The sequence below is a fragment of the Cervus elaphus genome, chromosome 14 (genome assembly GCF_910594005.1).
Source record: "Cervus elaphus chromosome 14, mCerEla1.1, whole genome shotgun sequence".
NCBI classification, from domain to species: Eukaryota; Metazoa; Chordata; class Mammalia; order Artiodactyla; family Cervidae; genus Cervus; species Cervus elaphus.
The window spans coordinates 41,322,559-41,345,546 of NC_057828.1; the positions used below are offsets into that span (position 1 = coordinate 41,322,559).

The 22,988-nt window shown below is 45.9% G+C and overlaps 1 protein-coding gene across 1 annotated transcript; it reads right to left on the reverse strand.

The window, feature by feature from the left end:
- Positions 1–1,845: 1,845 nt before the first annotated feature.
- On the reverse strand, positions 1,846–15,684 carry MYOC (myocilin). Its single transcript, XM_043924071.1, has 3 exons — positions 14,982–15,684; positions 5,353–5,478; positions 1,846–3,240 (listed from the first exon to the last, which is right to left on the reverse strand). Exons 1-3 carry the CDS (start codon positions 15,541–15,543, stop codon positions 2,456–2,458), a joined length of 1,473 nt encoding a protein of 490 aa, XP_043780006.1. The 5' UTR covers positions 15,544–15,684; the 3' UTR covers positions 1,846–2,455.
- Positions 15,685–22,988: the final 7,304 nt, after the last annotated feature.

The window sequence follows — 22,988 nt, forward strand, 5'->3', positions numbered from 1 at the left end:
TGTTCCTCAGCCATAAAAAGGAAAAAAATTTGAGTCAGTTCTAGTGAGGTGGATGAACCAGAGCCTGTTATATAGAGTGAAGTAAGTCAGCAAGAGAAAAGCAAACATCATGGATTAAAGCATATATATGGAATCTAAAAAAATAGAACTGATGAACCTATTTTCAGGGTAGGAATAGACACACAGACATAGAAAACAGACTTGTGGACACAGTGGAGGAAGGAGAGAGTGGATAAATTGACAGAGTAGCACTGAAACATACATACTACCATGTGTAAAATAGATAGCTAGTGGGAAGTTGCTCTATGACACCGGGAGCTCAACCTGGTGCCCTGTGACAAGCTAGAGGGGTGGGATGGCTCGGGGGTGGGAGGGAGGTTCCTGGATATGTATATACCTATGGCTCATTCGCACTGTTGTATGGCAGAAACCAACACAATATTGCAAAGTAATTATTCTCCAATTAAAAATTTTAAAATAATAAGAGAATAGAAGTGGCATGGAAGCACCAGGTGAGCGGAATTTTGAAGATGGTGGTCTGGGTGTGTGTTAGTCACTCAGTCCTGTCTGACTCTTTGTGATTCCATGTACTGTATCCCAGTAGGCTCCTCTGTCCATAGAATTTTCCAGGCAAGGATATTGGAGTGGGTTGCCATTCCTTTCTCCTGGGGATCTTCCAAACCCAGGGATCAAACCTGGGTCTCCTGCATTGCAGGTAGATTCTTCAAATTTATATCCTCAGCCCAGACGTCTCCTGAAATCCAGATGCATGTATTAAAAATCTAATAATCTAATTATTCATCACTAATTAATACATGAATCTGGATTTCAGGAGAAGTCTGGGCTGAGGATGGAATTATACCACCAATTTTCCTGGGTTTCCAGCTTGCAGGTGGCAGACTGTGGGACTTCTCCCCAATTACATGAGCCAATTCCTCATAATAAATCTCTTTTTTACATTTGTACTTATACCTATATATCTCCTATTAGTTCTATTTCTTTGGTGAACCCTGACTAATACAGACTAGAAGGAGGAACCAGCAAACAAACAAAACCCCAGAAGGAACAGTCCACAGTGGAGGAGTAGTCTAATGCCCTTTCCTTCTCCTTTCTTTACTCTCTTCTTCTGTCCCAAAGTGAAAGCAGTAGCTGGTGGAAGGAAATAAACATGGACAGGGCTGTGCTAGCAGGGTTTGCCTCCCCTGTGTGTGTGCTGTGATCACTCACCACCCAAAGGGGTCTCCTCACCTTCCACTTTTTATTCAACACCCGGCAGCTAAAGGTGCTTAGAGGTGAATGAGTTCATGCACTGACTTCTGGATTTTCTAGTCTTTAAGAGTTTGCTACCAGTGGAGTAGAGTGGTAATACCCAGTTGATATGGGTTGAATTGTCTTTCCCACCTATTCATATGTTAAAGTCTTAGCCCCCAGTACCTCATATTTTGATGTCTTTGGAGACAGACCTGTAAAGAGAGAATTAAATTTAGGTAAAGAGGTCATTGAATTTCTTAGGTCTGCTCACCTGAGGTCTTGACTTTTGGAAGTTATACCCATGACAGCAAATAAAAACCAAATTACAGATGGGGTGAAAGAGGGTAAGTTGGAGAAAAGATGGATTGTTTGAGAAGGATCAAAAGCAAAAGGAGATGGGGGTGGGAAGGAATGAACTCCTCAGTTTGCCTGGTGTCATCATGGGCAAGACCTCAAAACCAGGCACAAACCTTTCAGTTACACACACACACACACTACATAACTTTAGCATCCTGCAATCACCGCTCCCAACCCAAAGGAATTATCTGATGGTTAGAATCTGTACTCTTCTCTTCCACAAACTATCACACAAAGTTCAAGGAGAACATTGTGTAAGATTATTTTATTTCATGGGGCAAAGATTCTGTCATACACAACTGGATCCACCTGAAGCATTAGAAGCCAACTATAGTAAACACATATTATGCATGTTCATGCTGCCACAAGAACTATCCCTTTTCCTTTAGAAGTGCTGTTTGTTATTATAGCTCATGGTAACCAGGCAACATGCAAGGGCAGGCGTTGGCCCTGGGTTCCCTGTGGGGCAACCTGTTTTTCCCAACCTCCTCTCCAAACATACATTCTTTAGCCAGTGAGGCCCATTTATCAAAAGTCTTGTGGTTTTCATGAAGAAACCCCCTACACATTATAGCTTTTGCCTCAAATCACCAGAAAGTCACACTATTTTGATTAAGTATCCCTTTAAGAGCAGACAGAGGAAAAGAATATCTATGATAACGTGGAATCGTCTCAATCCCCAGAAGGCTCTTCCCACCCAGTCAGACCTGGTGACCATGCACATTCTTCTGGGTTAATGCAAGCTTGGAGAGCAGAGGAAAGCTGTGTGGGCCTTGGCTGACTGGCTCTCCCTTCAAGAGCCCTGAACATCATCTCCTTCTGCCTTTTCTGACAGCTTGGCAGCTTTTCACATTCGGGAGAGCTTGATGTCATAGGTGACCATGTTGAAGTTGTCCCAGGCAAAGAGCTTCCTCTCCAGGGGGTTGTAGTCGATCATGCTGCTATACTTGTAGCGGTTCTTGAACGGGACGGTCAGGGCCTTGCTGCTCCCCGTGCCCGTGTCATAGGCGAAGTTGACAGTGGCGTCGGGCGAGGAGTAGCTGCTGACCGTGTACAAGGTGCCACAGATGATGAAGGCGTTGGCGACAGACTGCTTGCGGATGTTGGTCTCCCAGGTCTGTTCGAGCTCCAGCGTCTCCGGGTTCAGCTTGGAGAGGACGATGGCGCCTTTGGCCGCCTCGGTGCTGTAGATGACCCAGAGGCCTGTCTCGTCCACGGCCAGGTCGATGTCGGTGTAGCCGCCCCAGGAATAGGGGAACTGCCCGTGGTAGCCGGCCCCGGGGATCTCCTTCTCCGCCTTCAGCGTCTCGGCGCGCAGGTCGTACCGGAGCAGCGTCCTGGACTCGGCCGCCTGGAAGTAGAGGCTGCCCCGGTAGACCACGGCGCCCGTGCTCTCCAGAGGCCGGGGCAGCACGTGCACCTTGGACGGGTAGCCCTGCGCGAACTGCCTGCTGAGGTCGTACTCAAACACCTGGCGGATGTCCGTGCCCACCGTGTCGATTCTCCAGGTGGTCTCCCGGGTATAGGGGTAGGCGGCCTCGGGGTCTCTCATCCACACGCCGTACTTGCCCGTGATGGTTTCAGCTGTTCTCAGAGTGACAGGTTCTCCTACCCAAACCAGTTCTCCGCATCCTGGTGAATGAAAACAAAGTTAACAGCTTGTATTCACCATCGTTCCAGGATGTGGAGCATGGCAGAGCCCGCACAAGTGAGAACCCCAGAGACAGGCAGTCCAGGTTTAAACCTAAGCTTTTTTTTTTTTTTTTTTTCTGTGTGTGTGTGTGTGTGTGTGTGTGAGAGAGAGAGAGAGAGAGAGAGAGAGAGAGTCAGTGGCTCTGTCGTGTCCAACTCTCTGACCCCATGGACTGCAGCCTGCCAGGCTCCTCTGTCCAAGGGATTCTCCAGGCAAGAATACTGGAGTGGGTTGCCATTTTCTTCTCCAGGGGATCTTCCTGACCCAGGGATCAAACCCACATCTCCTGCATTGCAGGCAGATTTTTTTTTACTGTCCGAGCCACCAGTGAAGCCCCCTCAATTTTGAGATATTATAAAAATTCAGTTGTTGGGGAGGAAACTGAGGCACACTTGCCCCCCACCCCAGGCCTCTATTTGCCAGTCCAGAGAAGCACAAATGGGTGGTTTCAGATTATGAAATATCATTTTCCACAATACTCCAAACTGTCCTCAAATATTTTCCTCAAACTTTATCCTGGCTAGTGAATGACATTAAAAGTTAACATTCTTAAAGTGTTAGTGAAAGTGTTAGTCACTCAGTCTAGTCTGACTCTCTGTGACCCCATGGGCTGTAGCCCTTCAGGTTCCTCTGTCCATGGAATTCTTCAGGCAAGAATACTGGAGTGGGTTCCATTCCCTCCTCCAGGGGAGCTTCCTGAGCCAGGGATTGAACCCAGGTCTCCTGCACTGCAGGCAGATTCTTTAGCATCTGAGCCACTAGGGAAGCCCCGACACTAGTAAATAAAATGCCAAAAAAAAAAAAACCCTGGGCTCTGCCATCTGCCATTTGTGTGACTTTCAATAAGTTACTTAACTCTCTAAGATTCAGTATTCTCATTTGTAAAGGGAGATAAGAGTAATGTTTTGGGTAGTAGGGTTGTAAATTTTACAAGTAATTATACATGTTAAGTGCTTGGTATAGAGTAAATGCCCAGGAAATATTATTTGATCACCATGTAATGTGAATCCAAGTACAGCTGACCTTTGAACAACACAGGCTTGAATTATATGAGTCCACTTATATGTGGATTGTTTTCAATAAATACCCCAACTTGGTATTGGTTGTAAAGATAAAGGCTGCACAGAGCGCTTCACACTATATTTGTATATTTTTCTAAACCTGGGCAAGTTCTCATGGTGTTCATTATATTACTCTTTATGATTTTTATGTCTGGTTTATTTTATAATTATAAACAGTGAGATAAAATCAAATCATTATAATAATCTCAATAAAACAAAGTTTTTCAAGCCCTTCCCCAATGGACCACATACTTCAGCCATCATTTTAATATAATAAAATCTGAATATGATTTTTAAAATGAGATGTTTGAGAACTATTTGAATCACAACACATCTTTGTATTATAATGGGTATCTCAGTTTTCTTAGAGAAAGTGGAAGCTCTTTGTTGCCCATATCTCAAGGAACCTTATTTTGAATATTTTAAAACTCCCCATCCTCCTGCATGCCTTTCTGTGCTAGCAATAACTGTCAATATTACCGATAGTCCCTGTTTCTGAAAGACAGAGTCTTCATCATCTTAAAGTCAGGCTTTCAGGGAATACCTTGGAGAGGGGCAATGCTACTTTTCCTCAGTACCCAAAATTAAAGAAGGATACCTTCAGTTAACAGTATGCTGGGATGGTACATGGTGTCTGTCTGGCCCCAAGATAAAGATATGAAGGATCAACTTGAAAAATGTCATTTTTCAGACGCAATCCATATGACAACCAAGTGGGAAAAACGGATACATCTCTCATCTTCCCCTGGGGCAGTGCAGTCTCCATGAAAAGTGTAAGTGACAAAATACAGAGCTTTGCTAGGAAAGACCGACTCCCTGCCAGTATACCCTGGAAAGGGAGCAGAAAAGGGGTTCTGTTCTTTTTCCCCTTTCCTGCCTCTGCCCCCAGGGAGGTTACTTGTCCACCCGCCTCCCGCATAGTGAACTGACCAACTCTGAGCACAGAACTAGACCATGTGGGTACAGAAGAGGAGAAACTTAACTCCATACCAGTGCCTTCCTCTTCATTCCTGGGATGGCCGGACAGGCTCTCCTTCAAGATTTGGGAAGCAGGAACCTCTGTTAACTCTGACTTCAGTTCCTGGAAGTCCACCTTCTCCAGATTCCATTTAGCAACTGTATTAAAAAAAAGAGACAACACTGTACTGTGAGGAAGAAGGTCTAAAGCTAGACTATATTGAGGATGGGATTTAAATAGGGTTTCAAAGATATGACCATGTTTGAGATTGGTTTTAAGATAATAAGTGGGGTTGGGGAGGGGGAAGGACAGTGAAACAAGACTGGGCTGGGCTGACAGCTGTCAGAGCTGGGTGATGGGCATGTTAGGGTTTGTGTTATTCTCTCTACTTTTGTGAATGTTTGAAAAATTCCATAATAAAAAACCCGTGCATGGGTACTCAGTCGCTAAGTCATGTCCAACTTCTTGTGACCCCACAGACTGTAGCCCGCCAGGCTCTTCTGTCCATGGGATTTCCCAGACAGGAATACTGCAGTGGGTTGCCATTTCCTTCTCCAGGGGCTCTTCCTGGCTCAGGATTGAACCCCCATTCCCTGCGTCTCCTGGGAAGCCCATAATAAAAAGCTCACAAATAATAAATTGGATAGCAACATGCCTAGCACAGAGTATATTATTCAAAGTAAAGTAAGCTTGTACACAGTTAAAATGGTTCCCATTAGAAGGTTTGATTTATGAGTAGGTGAGGTCTGATGCTAGGATATTGGGAAGATCCTTAGCATCTTCTGGGATGTCTGAAATTCAACAATGAACAAATTCCCTGCATGACTTGCTTTCCCCCCCCCCCCCATCACAATACAGATGTGTCTGTAAGACGTAACATATTCTGTCAGATCCCTTTCCAAAGCTAGCTTTGGACAAGGAAGGATTCCTATAGGAATTTGGTAGGGGTTTGAACCATGGAGAAGGGGAGAGGTGTGGATGACATTGGTTAAATATTAAGTCACTGCTATTACTTCTTTGATTAGCATTATGGCATATAGCAGCCCTTGAATATAACAGGAGTAGCTGTTTTAAAATGTGGGATGGATTATGGTTCACATATGGTGAGGTCAACAGGCTTCCCGGGTGGCTCAGTGGTAAAGAATCCACCTGCAATACAGGAGATGAGAGTTCGATCCTTGGGTTGGGAAGATTCCCTGAAGGAGGAAATGGCAACCCACTCCAGTATTCTTGCCTGGGAAATCCCATGGACAGAGGAGCCTGGTGGATTACAGTCCATGGGGTCAATTACAGTCCATGACTCAGACTAACAACGACAATGGTGAGGCCAACAGATCAGGAGACATTGCCATTGAAAAGACAGTTGTTAGACTCACTGATCTCTAGAGGAAGGGGCACATGACTCCACAGGGGGCCACCCAGGGAAGCACCAGAATTGGTTAGGAGGGAGGGGGAACATGGGCGAGCACTTTACTGTGATTTCCAAGGGAAGGAATGAGTGAGGCAAGATAATCAGGTTTAGGATTGGTTACTTTGGATAATTTCTGCAAGGTTTTGAAGCTGTCCCTAGGAGTTGTCCCCAGTTGTCTGGTACCTGGCCCCCATTGATCAGGGTGGAGGAATAGTGGCCCTGAGTGTGAGTTTGAAGGAAGAGAGGATAGGTTGTGGGCTCTGGATTGGTTGGTTTGCATCTGAGAGATGTGCTTACAGTTGAGTTATATATTATCGTTAGAAATACTACCCTGTGAGAGGCAGTCCCTTCTGTAGCAGCAAGGCCAAAAGTCAAAGTATTGGAATAAAAAAGATATGCTTAAATCATCGGCCTTTCCTCTTGCAGACCACGTCAGGCAATCGGACCTGGCTCCCAGCCCAGAGTTCCCCGGTGTGCAGGACGGTGGGGTAGGGTGGTCAGTGCAATGCCTGAGGCTACAGCCCAGAGAGTCAGGAAGACATTCTCTGTCTTTCATCACTTGTTAGCTTAACCCTTCTAAATTGACCTCTCAGGTAATGGAACTCAGCCCTCCTGGATGTGCCCACATTTCAGTAACCTTTAAGCCACACATTCTTTCACATTTTCTCATGTCTGGAATCAAGGCGCCCTCTCATGGTTGCTGGTATTTAGCTTCAATGAAGCACTTCCCTGGTGTCTCAGATGGTAAAGAATCTGCCTGCAATGCAGGAGTTCAATACCTGGATTGGAAGGATCCCCTGGAAAAGGAAATGGAAACCTACTCCAGGGTTCTTGCCTGAGAATTCCATGGAGAGAGGAGCCCCGTGGGCTACAGTCTATGGAGTTTAGCTTCGGTGAACTACAGTACTGGAAATGTCTCTCCCTGGAAGGAGGCAGGGAAAGCACCCAGCTAAGAAGCCCTGAGGCTTGGGCTGGGCCAGGGCTCCGGGGGTGGTATTTTTGTGTGGCCCGGCAGCACAGCCAGCCCTGACTCATCCTGATCCCCGAACCCTGATCCCCAACGCAGTCTCCACCCTTCCTTTAGTGCAGCTGTTCACTTGACCTCCTGGAAAGTGTGTCTGCCCGGGGGTGGGGGTGAGGGTGGGGAGTGGGGGGCGACATCCTCACACCCGCGAATGTTCCTAGGCTGGGCTGCCTGAGCAGTTAAAAGCTCTAAGTCAAAATGTGTAACCAGTTGAGGTCATCCTGGTTATACACCCAAACTCCAGGGGTAACTGGGAGCACCCCTAGGGGTGTGGAAGGTCTTCCTTGTCTGCAGCCTGGGCAAGCTATTGATCCATCCCATCAGCCAGCCCCTCTGGAGCACCTCTGATGTGCAAGGCTGCTGCTGCTGCTAAGTCGCTTCAGTCGTGTCCCACTCTGTGCGACCCCGTAGACGGCAGCCCACCAGGCTCCGCCGTCCCTGGGATTCTCCAGGCAAGAATACTGGAGTGGGTTGCCATTTCCTTCTCCAGACATGCAAGGCTAGATACGGAGAAAAAGGGTGAATAAGATACAGTTGGTTCCCTGGTTCCCTTCAGAATTCCCAGAGGAATTCACAGTCTGGCAAGTCCTCTTGGCCAAGAAGTAACATGGGTTCATTTTGGGAATCAGAAACATTTGATCCAAATGGTTCCTGGGGAGTCTTGGGACATTAATTCGGTTCCCCGAATCACCTCCCTGTCTGCAGAGCTGTGGAGGTGAGGTTTCAGGTGAGTGAGAAATATCATCGCAATGGCATCTGTGCAAAGCTAGAGCATTCCCTCGCCCCTCTCTAGCTCCCTGCTTGTCAGCTCCGTGACCCACAGTTGCCATCCATCGAGGGTCACTGTGAGCTCGCCCTCCCCTGCACCCAGCTCCTTCCTCTGTGCATCTGATACAAATTATTTCACTCTCTGAATGTAACTAGGATGGTCATATAATTCAGTGAGAAATTTTACTGAAAAAAAAAAAAAGATGTATAGTGAGAAAAGTAGAGGCATATACCTGCCAGTCAGTGAGAAGAAAATTAAGAAAAATGGGGGCTTTCCTGGTGGTCCAGTGGTTAAGACTCTGTGCTTTCAATGCAAGGGGACTCAGGTTCAGTCCCTGGTTGAGGAACTAAGATCCCACAAGCTGTGTAGTTTAGCCAAACAAGAGGGAGAGAAATAAAAAAGAAAAACCCCATCTTTAGCCACAGGGAATAAAGAAATGTGAAGGGGGAGGAACCCAAAGTTACAGGCATTTTCCCAGGTAACTTCCTTGAAGACAGCTAAAGTACTGGCACTGAAATACTGAAAAACAGTTTATTTGTGAAGAGATGATTAAGAGGTATTTATAGCTCTTTCCACATTTCAAAGCAGTTTTATATAAATTATTTATGTGATCTGTTGCCTTCACAAGTTTTAGAGAAATATAGAATAAGGCTTTAGAACTGCAGTCTGCACCTAATGTAACTATGGCCACTTACTCAGTGCCTCCTATGAGCCAGGTACCATCCTAGGCTCTTGTATTCCACATAGCAGTCCTCAAAGGGAATGTTATGATCCTCACTTCGCAGCAGAGGAAACAGGCTCAGAGAGGTTAAGTTATTTGCCCAAGGTCACACAGTTGGTAAGTGGTGGGACTGGGACTTGAACCCACATCTGTCATGGTCATGGCAGCTGTGAACCTTTCCACCCTATGGTGGGGTTGTGTGTCAGTTACAAATGTGTTGCCTGTCAGCGCTGAATGCATAGATGATGCACCCTTTCATAGATGCTCTCTAAAACACAAGGCATTTCTCTTCTAAAGTGAGCACAATGCTGAGCTTTCTCAGTAGAGGGTGCTGGAGGGACACTGCAGGGGAGGTGAGTGGGTCTCCTGCAGGGGCTGGGCTGGTGGGCACCAGTGTTAGGGCAGCTGGTGGAGCCCTGCCCAGGCACGAGCCCAGGGCCTGGTTCCTCTGTGACCTTGCCACCTCAGATTGGCCATAACCTTTCCACAGCCCTTGCTACATGGCACCCCGAGTCCCTGCACAGAGACCCCCCTACTCTGTGGACCTCTGCAAGCCCCCACACAGGCTCTGCAGGGCTCCTGCAGCCTGGCTCAGACTCAAGAGGTGGCCTTTCAAGCTCCAGCTCAGGCTAACCAACCAGCCTCTCTGCTGTCTCATGGGTTGACCATGAAGCCAGGACCATTCCAAGACTGTGCTCCCTCTGGTTCCCCTCACGCAGACCTAGGGTGCCAAGCGGAGTTTACTTTGTCTCATAGTTGCTTCTCTTTCATCAGTTATTCTTTATGTGAAGCATCCCTGACTTAGTCTGCTGTGTGGTTTCTGACTCCAGGTTGAACCCAGACTGCTACCAGAAGCTCTACAAGAGCCTGGAAGGTGCTGCTTAGCTCTTTGGATAGGGGCAGTGACCCACTCCTGGAGCTGACTCAGATTCCAGTGGATGACTCACACATACACAGCTCCCAGGTGGTGCACCCAAAGAGCTATCTTGCCATCAACTCTTCTCCCCCTACACATGCCTGACTGGTTCCCAGTTCCTTTCCTGGTCCCACCAAGGCCCTCAGGGCTCTGACCAGGGGCCTTTCTGCCTGCCTCCCCCCCAATCCAACCCCTTTAATCACTTTTTGCAGGAACCACGCCTCATGGCTTTCTTTGGAGTAAACAAGAGTCACAATAAAACATAATGTCAGGGAAAAGCTTCCAGAATGACTGCAAGGCCAGTTCTCACTTGGCAGGTGGGATGGCTGGCTTGCAAGCCTGCTGGCTGCTGCGTGGCTGTGTCAGCCAGGAGCATCTGGCAACAGTCAGATTCCCAGAGCAGAGCCGGGCATGAGAACTGAAGCCTGTGGGAGAGGATACAGAGCCCAAAACGCAGGGTAGCTGTTGTGTGAAGGGGCCTGGCAGGGCTAGAAGTCATACTTTCCTAATTCTGTCCAGCCATGTACCAACTGTGTGACTTTGGACAAGTTCCTCAAACTCTCTGAGCCTCAGAAGTCTTAGCTCAAACTGAAAATGAAATGGTCCTCAATAAAAAATGTAACAAAAAGCTAAAGTTTCTCTGGAATGTTTCAGAATCACTCAAATTTCATTCTGAATGTGTGTAGGGGGGAAACAAAAAGAGGTTATGAAAAGATTAAGAACTATATTGTATCGGACAGCTAAAAAATTTTAGGGGGTTGTTTCTATGAAAATCCAGTCTTTCTATGGTTGAAAAGTTCACATCGGTTACAAAATTTTGGAAATATTTTCTTCATGCTCTGTCCTGACTCCCTCACCACTGCTTTATAGACACATGCTAGAGAGCTTAACCTGAGTTGATTAACTTGTTTATATACCATGTGCGCACACACACACATACACACAGGCAATATATATATATATATATGGTACATAAGGTTGCATAACATGTATATGCAAATGACATTATAATAATTATTGTAGCTATTTTCTATCTGCCTAAAAAGTTAGGTCATGAAGAAGATGAGGAAAAAGAAGGGTGCTGACAAAGTCACAGGTTGTCATGAATACTCTAGGAAACTGAAGATTTGCTAGCAGACTACTCTCCTGAGTGCTGCTCCAACACCTATTGTCTCTGGAATCAACCCGTGTTACGGAAACGATACATACGTGTTGACGTTTTGATCTATAAATGACATTTTTAACTCCAGCAAAAGAAGCCCTTCGTAGTTAGAGTCCATTCCCTGGCTGGTCACTGTGTGCCAGACACCTCAGTGCGTGCTTTCCACTTTACCTCCAGTTGGTGGTCATCCTCTGCATCCTGGGTTCGATCCCTGGGTCAGGGAGACCCCCTGGAGGAGGGCATGGCAACCCACTCCAGTATTCTTGCCTGGAGAAATCCATGGACAGAGGAGCCTGGAGGGCTCTGCAAGAACCAGCCAGGTACCTCCATCTGTGGATCAGGGAAATGCGATACATCCCATAGGATGATCCCTGGCCAACAGAGCATGGGATCCAGGGAGGAGTGCTCCCTTCCTCTGCTGCATTCCGCTCCTCAAGCCCCGTGGGGTCGAGCCTTTGCTGCCCCCCATGGGGACCCGCTGGAGAACGCCCCTCACCGCCACCCCTTGTTGGTTCTCTTTCCCTCCCTGTCACATTCCCCCCAGCCCTGATGCTTCTCCCTGGGATGTGGCCATACAAACGCTGCCACAAGCCCACATGCTGGACTCTGTTCTCTGAGACGACGAGTCCAAAGCAGAGGAGAAATAAAGGAGGAAGTAGGGCTTCTCTTGTGACTCTGCAAGCAACTCTAATTTTTCACTAATAATCTGTGTTTTCTACTTAGGGGTTATTTAAAAGATTTCCAGACATTTTATTAAATTTTTGGGCTGGGTTGTGAGGCATGTGGGATTTAATTCCCTGACCAGGGATCGAACCCATGCCCCCTGCAATAGGAAGCAGGGAGTCTCAAGTACTGGACCACTTGGGAAGTCCCTCCAGACATCTCACTACAAAACTATTAATACAACATTTTATATGTGTGTTTTATTTCAACTCATACACACACACACACACACACACACACACACACACACACGCAAAAGCAAGTGTCTTCCATAATTCTATGGAGACTTTTTTCCCTATGTAACAATTACCCAATAAAGTGGTGGTGACAGTTTGAATTACAGGTGGAGTAAGAAAAAGTCCACCTACTTAGGCCTTTCCCCTGCTCACCCAGTAAGCTCTCACCCCCCACCCTCCATTCCCCAGGTATTGCCTCCCCTGCATATGGTACACCCACATCTGAGGCCCAGCACCCAAAGCACCCTTTACTCTCAAATCTAGGACCATGAAGCACATCTTCTTTTCCAAGTGTTCCTTTCCCTGTCACTTCAATGTAACCCTTGTCTTTCATCTTTAGGTTCTACAAACTAGAGGTCCCATCAGGGTCCTAGGAGCCTCTGAACCTCAAGGTAGGGCTGAATTCTAGTCCCAGCTCTGCCACCAATGGGCTGGCAACTGGGGACCACTGAGTGACCTCTGTGGGCCTCAGTTTCCACATCTGCCCAAATGAGCCAGAGATGCCAGATGCTCTCGAGGCCCCCTTTCCATCTCTACATTCTTGTACTAATGTAATTTCCTGCTCACGAAAATCCCACTGCTAGAAAAGAGCTTCCAAGTCTGGACTTCACTCTAATAGGCTGTTGTCTTGATTTGAAAAGTAGAGCGGCTGGAAAGGACAAAAAGAAATATAAAATCAGAGAACACATAGAATAAATTTCCAAAGATTTGTTAAATGACCACAAGACAATAAAAAAAAAGTTGCCTCTATTTTCATAAACACACACTGCTTTCGTTCATTCAGTAAACAGTCTGAAATACATAGTGCCTCATTAACACTTGTATTTATAATAATTCTTTCATTAGTGCTGAAAGACCAAGTTCAACAAATCTTAGCTCTATCACTGATCAGCTCTTCAACCTGGGGTCCCTTGGCATCTTACTTTCCTTCACTGTAAAATTTAGGGGACTTCCTTGGTGGTCCAGTGGCTAAGACTCCATGCTCCCAGTGCAGGGTGTCTGGGTTCGATCCCTGGTCAGGGAACTAGATCCCACATGCCACACCCAAAGATCCCGTGCACTGCAAACAAGACCCAAAGCAGCCAAATAAATATACATTTTTAAAAAGAAAATTTAGAACTGAATCTCTTCCAACTCTAGCAATATAAAAATTTTAAAAATCCTTTATACCTTAGAGTCATTTCCCTTGAACCCCACCAAAATCATTATTTATCATAGGACTTTTCATTGCCACGTTATAGGTGAGAAACCACGATGCAGAGACTAGATGACTTGCCTGAGGTCATACCCAGGCATCAACCCTTGGGTTTTCTGATCTCACACCTGCCTCTCTTTAAAAAACAGTTTCCCATCATCTTATTTTGAAGATTTTCAAACCTTTAGAAAAGTTGAAAGAATAGTATTAATACAATAAACCCCTATGTGCTGTTCACTTAGATTTACCAATTGTTCAGACTTTGTCAATTTGTATTCTTTTTCTTTCTCTCTTTATATATTCATAATCTTTGTCAGACCATTTTAAAGTAAACTGTAGACATTCTGACACCTCACACCTAAGTACTTGAGTATGTATCTCCTTAGAACAGCGCTATTCTTCATAACCACACTACCATCTCTCATCCAAGAAACTGAACCTAACCCAATAATGTAATCTGATAAGTAGTCTATATTCAAATTTCTTCAAGGATCCCAAACCTGTTCTCTGCAGCCTTGTGTCCCTGGATGCAGGAGCCCCTCCAGGGTCACGCACTGCACTTGGTCACCACATCTCTAAGGTCCCCTTTAATCGAAAACAAGGTCCCCCACCTCCCTTTTTTTCTTTCTTGATGTCAACATCTTTGAAGACACTAGGGTAGTTGTCCCATAATTGGATTTGCTTGTTTATTTCCTCATGACTGGAAAACTTATTAAACAGCAAATATTTGGGAGCACAATTTCACAAAAAGTAACAAAGATACTGTCTTCCCAGCTACTGAGAAGAGCCCCCGCCCCCAGCCCAGACACTCAGGGACTCACCTTCTGGCAGAGGCAGGATGAACAGAACAGCATCTGAGGTAGCAAAAGCCACCTCAAACTGACTTAAAGGCAGAGGTTCTCAGACTGAATCAAGAGCTGGAAAACTTCCAGCATCGATCCTGTTAAAATGGCAATACTACCCAAAGCAGTCTACAGATTTAAGTCAATCCCTATCAGATTACCCAAAGAGCAGGAAAACTTCCAAAACAACATAGTGAGGGAACGCACAAAAGGATTGCTGCCTCTTTATTTTGCTAAGGAAGGACATAAAAAAAACCCTATCACCTATAATCATTTCGTAAATAGAGGTCATTTTAACAACAAAAGGCAAGAATCAATAACCTCTGAACAAAGATTCACAAAAGGAGAGTTTTCTAAAAGGAGAGTTGGCAACTTTCTACTGACCGTATATATAGGCATCTCATCTGGTCCTTCTATTTCTCATTTTGCTGTGAATGGTGAAAACTGTCACGGGTGAGCACAAGAACCCAGAACCACTAACCTCAACAGAATTTTCAGGAACTAATGTACTAGGAATATGTGAAAGTGGTTGCTTTGCCCTCCTTCATTTGTCTGCCTCATGCTACATGTGAGTCTCTGGGAGAAAGGATAGGGTAGGAAGGATAGGCCTGGGCCACCTGTAATAGGTCACCATGAATCCTGTCACCTTCACCCCACTTTACCTTCCCTGGAGCCTGATGGCACGTCCTGAGAGCTGCTGTGGGCCTGGGGACACTGGCCCCTCCTCAGGCTTGCAACCACCTGGCTGCTGCTTTCCAGCCTCCTGGCCAGATCCTTGTTCTCCGCCTGCAGCCGCCTCTTCTCCTCCTCCAGAGCCGACTTGTCACGGACGAGGTTGCTGAAGGCTGACTCCAGCTCCCGGGTTTGGGTTTCCAGCTGTTCTCGCTCTCTCCTCAGGGCTTCCAGCTCCTTCTGCAGCCCCTGCTGGGTCTCCAAGGGCCCAGTGGGCTGGCCGGAGGTCAGGCGGTGGAGGATGGCCTCTAGGGAGCTGAGGCGGGCCTTGGTGGCCTCCAGGGTGGCACGCTGATCGCTGCTGTCTCTCTGCAGCTCCTGGATGGCTGACATGGCCTGGTCCTGCTCAGGGCAGCTGGACTCACTGGGGCTAGCCACCCTGAAGGTGTACTGGCATCGGCCACTCTGGTCGTTGGCCTTCTGGAACTTGGCTGTCCTGGCCCCCACACCCCCCACCAGGCAGGCCAGCAGTAGCAGCTGGACTGCTGGCATCTTGGGACTGTGGTGGCAGCGATGTGTTCGGAGGCCCTCAGTGCAGAGCCTGGGTGAGGCTCCTCAGACACTCTCCCCTCGCTGAGAGGTGTCTGGATGGGCCTTGCTGGTTCCTGCCCCAGCTCCACAGAGACTCATATATGCCAGGAGCCAGCCCTGCGTGGGGGGAGAATGAGGTGGCCACGTGAGGCCGGGTGGGGCCATGCACAGGCGGGGGCGGGGGGGGGTGTTTTCACACTGCCAGCAAGATTCTTAAAAAATGACCTTCTAGAAGTCTGTTTTGAATTTCTTTTAAAAAAGAATGCCCCACTTTCCGCAGCCCACACCCCCCAACACAGTCCCTGTATCCCCGGCCTGTTTTCTCACACACCCTCACACGAGCCCACTTCATCCAGCACCACTACTTGTGTGTCTGTTTCAACAAGGATTTATTTCTAGTTCATATTTCCATGTACTCTGCAAAGTTTCTCGAGAACCCGCTCTGTGTCAAGCCCTGTCCTAGAAAATGAGGATACATCCATAGTTAAGACAGGCCCCTCTGTCCCTGTAGCACTGACAGAGATGAAAGCGGCTGGGCAGGGTACAAGTGCAAAATGCCACCAGGTTTCGGGGAATAGCCATCCTCTAAAAGCAGTTGGAAGCAGAATTCTTCCCCTGTCCCTCACTATAAAACAAGAGTGGGCGTGTCTCCAGGAGGACTTTCTGACTTCGGTCTTGTATCTCAGGCACCAAAGTCAATGATCCCCTCTAGACTACTTCTCTTACTATGAGTGTGCACTCGTGAGTGTGCAAATGCCATCAGTCTCGCTGATGACATCTGTGGACCCCTTCCCAGGAAGATGTTTTTAAATGTATATAGGATTGTAAAGAAAACATATGATATTTAAATACTACTACTGAAAGATTTAAAAAATTGAAATATTCATGTCCTTTTCATTATTGTATTTAAAATAAGATCGGGGGGGGGGGTGTGTGTCTAATTTCAAAGTAGTTTTGAGTGCAAATGCTGTTGTATGCTATCTGCAACAACTGTAATTTGAAATATAAAATGTCTATGATCTCTATTGGTGGTGACAAAGTCACAGATACTGCTGATACAATTTTGGATTTATGGAAGGAAATGTTAAAGTCCAATTTTAGTTTAAAAGTGGTAAAAAAAAATAAAGATGTAATTTTTTTCCATTTAAATTCACAGGATTTCTGAACCATAGGTTAATAATCCTTGCTTTATATTAATAAACCTAAAGAGAAAAATCCCCCCCAATAAAACAAACGAAATCTATCAAGTATACAAATCAGAACATGTGTAACAGCCTCATCAGTAACTTTTAAAATAATGTTTGCATTGAAGCAATTGATGTTGTCTGATAGCAATAACATCTTCAGTATTAGTGAAATAAATATTTCAAATGTGTCCTGGGGCAGACTCAAGACTGAGAAAATATATTTTGCTCTAAAGAGTGTATTCTTATTTGATTGGTTCTTAAGTTAGCCTTGAACTTGAGATACTTACAAGTAGGTGTCTGTTTACTGCTAACTAAAGGTTACTATTCTCGGTTCCTGAATCAGATAATAACATTACCAAAATGATTTTTTTAAAATACCTTATAGTCAGCAAGAACCGATTCAAATCTGTTTGGCTTTACTCTTATGTATGTTTTCTTTCTGTTGGAAGGACTAAGATCATTCTTGGGCTGCCAGCTTCATGGAGGAAAAAGAGTTCTGGATAAAGAGAAATGTAAGTACTTTTACTGCTTTCAATTTGCTCAGTATCACTGCTTGTAAACGAAGAACACAGGATTGATGTTGAGTCGCTAAGTCATATCCAACTCTTTGCGACCCCATGGACCGCAGCACACCAGGCTTCCCTGTCCTTCAAACGTAGGACTAGAAATCAGGTTTTCTGACTTCCCTTATATTGATTTCCTTTTTGCAATACAGCTCTGCCTTGGATAATCCAGAAACACACAATCTATATTTCTCAGGGCTTTACCAGTCGGTTCCCACTGCCCTTTAGTGAATTTTTGTATTTTTTTACCCACACTTCATCTCTTTTTCGCTTTATCTCCCCTAAGCTGCAGGCCAGTCACTGTTGCGCTGTGTGGGTGCCAGTCAGGGGTGAAGAGTTTAACAATCCCTGGCATTTTCACTTGGACCAACCCAGTTTTTGAATGCCAGGCGAAAGCAATCATTCTCAATGTTCTTCATGGTTCCTGGCAAAAGTCATTGTGCTTAGGGAAAGAAATGTGACTGTTGGGTTGTTGACCTTTTTTCTGTCACTGTGGTTCACTGTCCTGTCTTCCCCTGGAGCCTGATGTGATAAGGACTGACCAGGCCCCCACATCCTGCTTCCCCTGACCTGCTACCACCACCTCCACTGGAGCTCTGCTCACTGCTTGCTCCCTGAATCTCCCTCTCAAAGCCTTCAGGGAACACTAGAGTCACAAGGGTACTTCCAGAGGAGAAAGGAAGGCCCAGAGAAGGAGAGGAACTTGCCCAAGGTCACACAGCCAATGAGTGCCAGAACCAGAAAGAAAACCGGGTCTCCAGATTCCAAGGTTTTCCATCTCCTCACATAAGCCAAGTCCACCCAAGAGCCCACTAATTGCCCAGAATACATGAAAGACTCCAGACACTTCTTCCAGGAATCAATGCTCTAGGAAAATGAGCTACCTTGCCATGTGTGCTAAGTCACTTCAGTCGTGTCTGACACTGCGACGTCATGGACTGTAGCCTGCCAGGCTCCTCTATTCATGGGATTTTCCAGAATACTGGAGTGGGTTGCCATTTCCTCCTCCAGGAGATCTTCTCAACCCAAGGATTGAACCCATGTCTCCTATTTCTCCTGCATTGCAGGCGGATTCTTTACCGACCGAGCCATAGAGGAATTAGCTTCCTATAATCCCATTAAACAAAGGCCTTCAAGTGAAGGGAACTCATGCATACCCTTGAGTTTTCACAGTTGATTTTAGAAAACTACATCCTTTCATGAAATATTTTCCTAAAAGCAGAGAAGAGGACTCACTAGACGACACAGGAAACTTTCCAGTCCCCTGAACAGCAGCAAACATCTGATTGGCTGCCTCCTCCCGCCCTTTTCACCTTTCTGCCTTTCACTATCCTCTGCGGCCAGCGCCCAGAGTCCCCACCTCCGGGAACTCTGGACGTGCAGACCCCTTTCTCTCTGAGGAAACCCGGTCCACTCCAGATTTGCCGTTAAACTGTGTGCTCCAGCTCCTAGAGCCTCGAGTAAGGGTGTCTCCAGCTCAGAAGCTTGTTCTCAGGAAGGCGTGTGTCTGGCAGCCAACCACAGAGCTAAGCTTGTGGCGGGAGCAGGCACGGAAGGTGCTGGCCTGGGGCCGCTGGTGCAAGATGTGGCCAGCAGGGGGCGCTAGGGAGCAGCATTCTTAAGGTGTATCCATTAACGCAATTTGATTCAAGGTTGTGTTTATTTCTGTCCTTGTAGCCTGGAATCTGGACTTCCCTGATGGTTCAGATGGTAAAGAATGCGGGAGACCTGGGTTCTGTCCCTGGGTTGGGAAGATCCCCCTGGAGGAGGGCATGGCAACCCACTCCAGTATTCTTGCCTGGACACAGGAGCCTGATGGGCTACAGTCTGTGGGGTCACTAAGAGTGGGCACGACTGAGTGACTAAGCACAGCCTGGGTTTAAGCTGACTGCCTGCTGGTTTTCTTCTGCAGTTCTTCCAGGAGAAACTGGAACCTTCATGAGGGTAGGGCTGGGACTGCTTGGCTTACCATTTTGTCCCCAGGGTCTGCAAATTGTTCTTGTTCAATTGCTAAGTCCGGTAAGACTCTTTGTGACTCCATGGACTGAAGCACGCCAGGCTTCCCTGTCCTTCACTATCTCACAGAGTTTGCTCAGATTCATGTCCATTGAGTTTGTGATGCTATCTAACTATCTCGTCCTCTGTTGTCCCCTTCTCCTCTTGCCCTCTATCTTTCCCAGCATCAGGGTCTTTTCCAATGAGTCAGCACTTCGAATCAGGTGAAGCATTGGAGCTTCAGCTTCAGCATCTGTCCTTTCAGTGAATATTCAGGACTGATTCTCTTTAGGACTAACTGGTTTGATCTTGCAGGCCAAGGGACTCTCAAGAATCTTCTCTAGCACCACAGTGTGAAAGCATCAATTCTTTGGAGCTCAGCTTTCTTTACAGTCCATCTTTTACATCTGTTCGTAACTACTGGAAAAACCATAGCTTTGACTAGATGGACCTCTGTTGGCAAAATGACATCTCTGATTTTAATACATTGTCTAGGTTTGTCATAGCTTTTCTTCCAAGGAGCAAGAATATTTTAATTTCATGGCTGCAGTCATCATCTGCAGTGATTTTGGAGCCCAAGAAAATAAAATCTGTCACTGCTTCCACTTTTTCCCCATCTGTTCACCATGAAGTGATGGGACCAGATGCCAAGATCTTTGTTTTCTGAATGTTGCATTTTAAGCCACCTTTTTCACTCACCTCTTTCACACTCATCAAGAGGCTCTTTAGTCCTCTTCACTTTCTGCCATAAGGGTGGCATCAAGTGCTCAATAAAATTTCAATGAATTCGTGGATGGGTACATCATTCAAGCAGAAATAGAAAACAAGAAAGCCCTCAGAGCAAACCCTCAGGTGATGCCATCTTCTGGGCTGCTCCGGACCCTCTGGGCGCCACTCTGGAGTCTGCGTGCAAGTCTCTCCCAGCTGGAGAGGAAGTGTTTGCTGGGGGCACACTCCTCTCCCCTAAACGGACACACATAGCCTTAATTGGGATTATTTTTTGTATGCCTTTATTTCACTACAGTTAAGGAGGCTTACTACAAAACACAGTGAACTAAAATTGTAACTTACTAGCATGAGAAGGAGGCCCAGGGAAGTGACTGATGAGAAGCAGTCTTGACTGGCCAGCTGAAGGCACCTTTCTCCACCCAACAGTTTTCATCTGTTTCCCCAGGGGTTCATCATTCAAATGACTCATTATTAAGCACCTACTATGTATTAAAGGCTGTGTCGCACACAGAACTGTGTGAGAAACAGCCCCCACCCTCCAGGATCTCTTAGGCTGTGACACTGTAAGGCTAGTGGAGTAACCTAAATGCTGGAGAAGCCTAGGGCCGCCCATGTCCCTCTGAATGGAAGGGCTTCACAGGGGAGATGCATTTGTAATGGGACTTAATGAGATGGCATGTAAACAATGGCTCGGGCACTCCGGTTTGGCTTGGTTACAGGTCAGCCTTGAGTTCTTCACGTGTACGTTGTGTCTAATGATGAGGCAGGCAGAATCACTTTCAGATTAAGCATGTCTATTTTCTTTGGTGCTGCCTCCCACCATCTTTTGGCCCAAAGTACAAAAGAAGGGGAGGTCTTAAGCCAGTGAACCTTGCACATTCTCTTTCATCCAGTGCTTGTCCAGGGGGGTCTAGTGCTGTCCAGGTGGGCTGGTCCTGGGCACTGGGGATGCTCATCCTATTGGGAAAGAGAGAGACTTCCAAAGGCAGCCACAAAGTATAGCCCAGGAGCTTGCCCCTCCCTGCAGAGGAAGGCTGTTATGAGGGCTGAATGTGTGTGGGGACAGTCCTTTTGGCAGTTCTGAGAGCTTCAGATGTCATGCTAGCGTCTTATAGTGTCAAATCACAGTTAAATGATTGCAGTAACACTGTTGGCAATTTTCAGCCTATAGATTCTAAACCACTAGTGCCATGAACATCCCATTAAGCCTTATTATATGGGCTGTTATGCTGATTTTCTTCCAGCAATTAATGCATAGGATTTCTACAGGGTATTGGGTATTGAAGTGGGGGTGGAATATGGATATATGAAAGCAAACACAGAAAGAAAAAAAATGAGACCCTTTCAAAAGACCAAACAATAGCCCAGTTTAAAAAAAGCATCAGGCTTGTGTTACAAAGACCATGATAGATCAGGGTGGGAGGACTAGGCTTGGGAGGACAGTGATTTCTAACCAATCAGAAGCTGGGATATGCCATTCATGTATGCCTGACTTTACAAAACTGTTAGCCTTGTCCTAATTGATTGTGTATCACATGTTTGTAATAAAACTACTAAAATTATTAAAATTACTAAAATTAGCTCTCTTTCAAGAGTTTCTTGAGATTCCTTAAGAAAACTGGACTTTTAAAAGGATTTAGGGTCCCTGCCAGCAGACCCTCGCTGATTTGAATACATCCAGCGTTGTCAGTACTTTTGAACAGTCTATGTTTTACTCTCTTCTCTTTCATTTTTCCTTTAAAACCTGGTCAATTGTTTGTGTCTCCTGATACAAGGAGATATTATGAACAAATTTAACCACCTTCTGTTATTAAAATCTCCCCATCCCTATTTGCTTTCTGCATTTGGAGAATGTTGGTGTTACTGTTATGTTTATGTCCTTCACTTGCCTTACATTCCTGAGCATGCCTCCGCACTGGAACACTGTCTGTTTTTGTTTTGTTTTTTAAATAAGGATCCACTGCATGAGACAAGTGCTCAGGGCTGGTGCACTGGGAAGGCCCAGAGGGGTGGGATGGAGAGGGAGGCGGGAGGGGGGATCGGGATGGGGAACACATGTAAATCTGTGGCTGATTCATGTCAATGTATGGCAAAAACCACTACAATATTGTAAAGTAATTAGCCTCCAACTAATAAAAATAAATGGAAAAAAAAATAGGCTTTGAAAAAAATAATAAAATTAAATTTTAAAAATAAGCTGAAAAAAATAAATAAGGATCCACTTTGGGATCTGATCAGATCATGTTTTTTATGTTTTTCTCATTTTCCTTTAAGTTTCCATGGAAGTCCCTTCCTAAGGAACAGGTACTTAATTATCAGTTTGGAAATGTCTTTTTCTGAGCTGTTTTCCTTATTCACCAACCTTCGGTTCTCATCATTTTTTCCTGAAATTAAAAACAAGGGAAAAGTTTATTTTCCATTATTATTTGCTCTCTTGGAATTTTCACATGGACAAGTGCCTTAAGGCAGTTGTGTTTGGTTTCTTAGCTCCCCCCGATGGGCTTACCTTATGGGCCCTCACGCTTCCTGAAGGTCAGCTTCTATCAGGAGGAGCATCAGACACTAAAAAACAAGAGCAGACACAGCCCAAGCACTTCCCTGGAGCGGACACTCCTTGTTCAATTCTTTATTGTTCAGCCAAAGACGTATATCTGAATAAGGGCCAAAGAGTTCATGGGACACTTTCACATCTTCATCTTATCTAACTTGTTACAATAACCCTGAAGTAAGTTGGACAAAAGCCATTATTCCTCTTTTACAAATGAAGAAACTGTGGATCAGAGTTAAACTGTGTATTAACTGATTCATTCAAGATCGTAGAGTTGGCAGATGAGACTAGGACCTGGATACCAGCCTTCCTATTCCATCCAATTTTTTAAATTTAATGGTGTTGCAGGGAAGCCCTCAAAAATGAACTTGGCAAATGTGCTTC

What these genes read in the sequence shown, in the direction of transcription:
- MYOC (XM_043924071.1), bottom strand. Translation starts at nt 15,543, where the DNA reads ATGCCAGCAGTCCAGCTGCTACTGCTGGCCTGCCTGGTGGGGGGTGTG. An exon ending in GCCATCAGGCTCCAGGGAAG is followed by an intron (nt 5,479 to 14,981) that starts GTAAAGTGGGGT and finishes TTTTTAATACAG; the next exon opens with TTGCTAAATGGAATCTGGAG. An exon ending in GAATGAAGAGGAAGGCACTG is followed by an intron (nt 3,241 to 5,352) that starts GTATGGAGTTAA and finishes TTCATTCACCAG; the next exon opens with GATGCGGAGAACTGGTTTGG.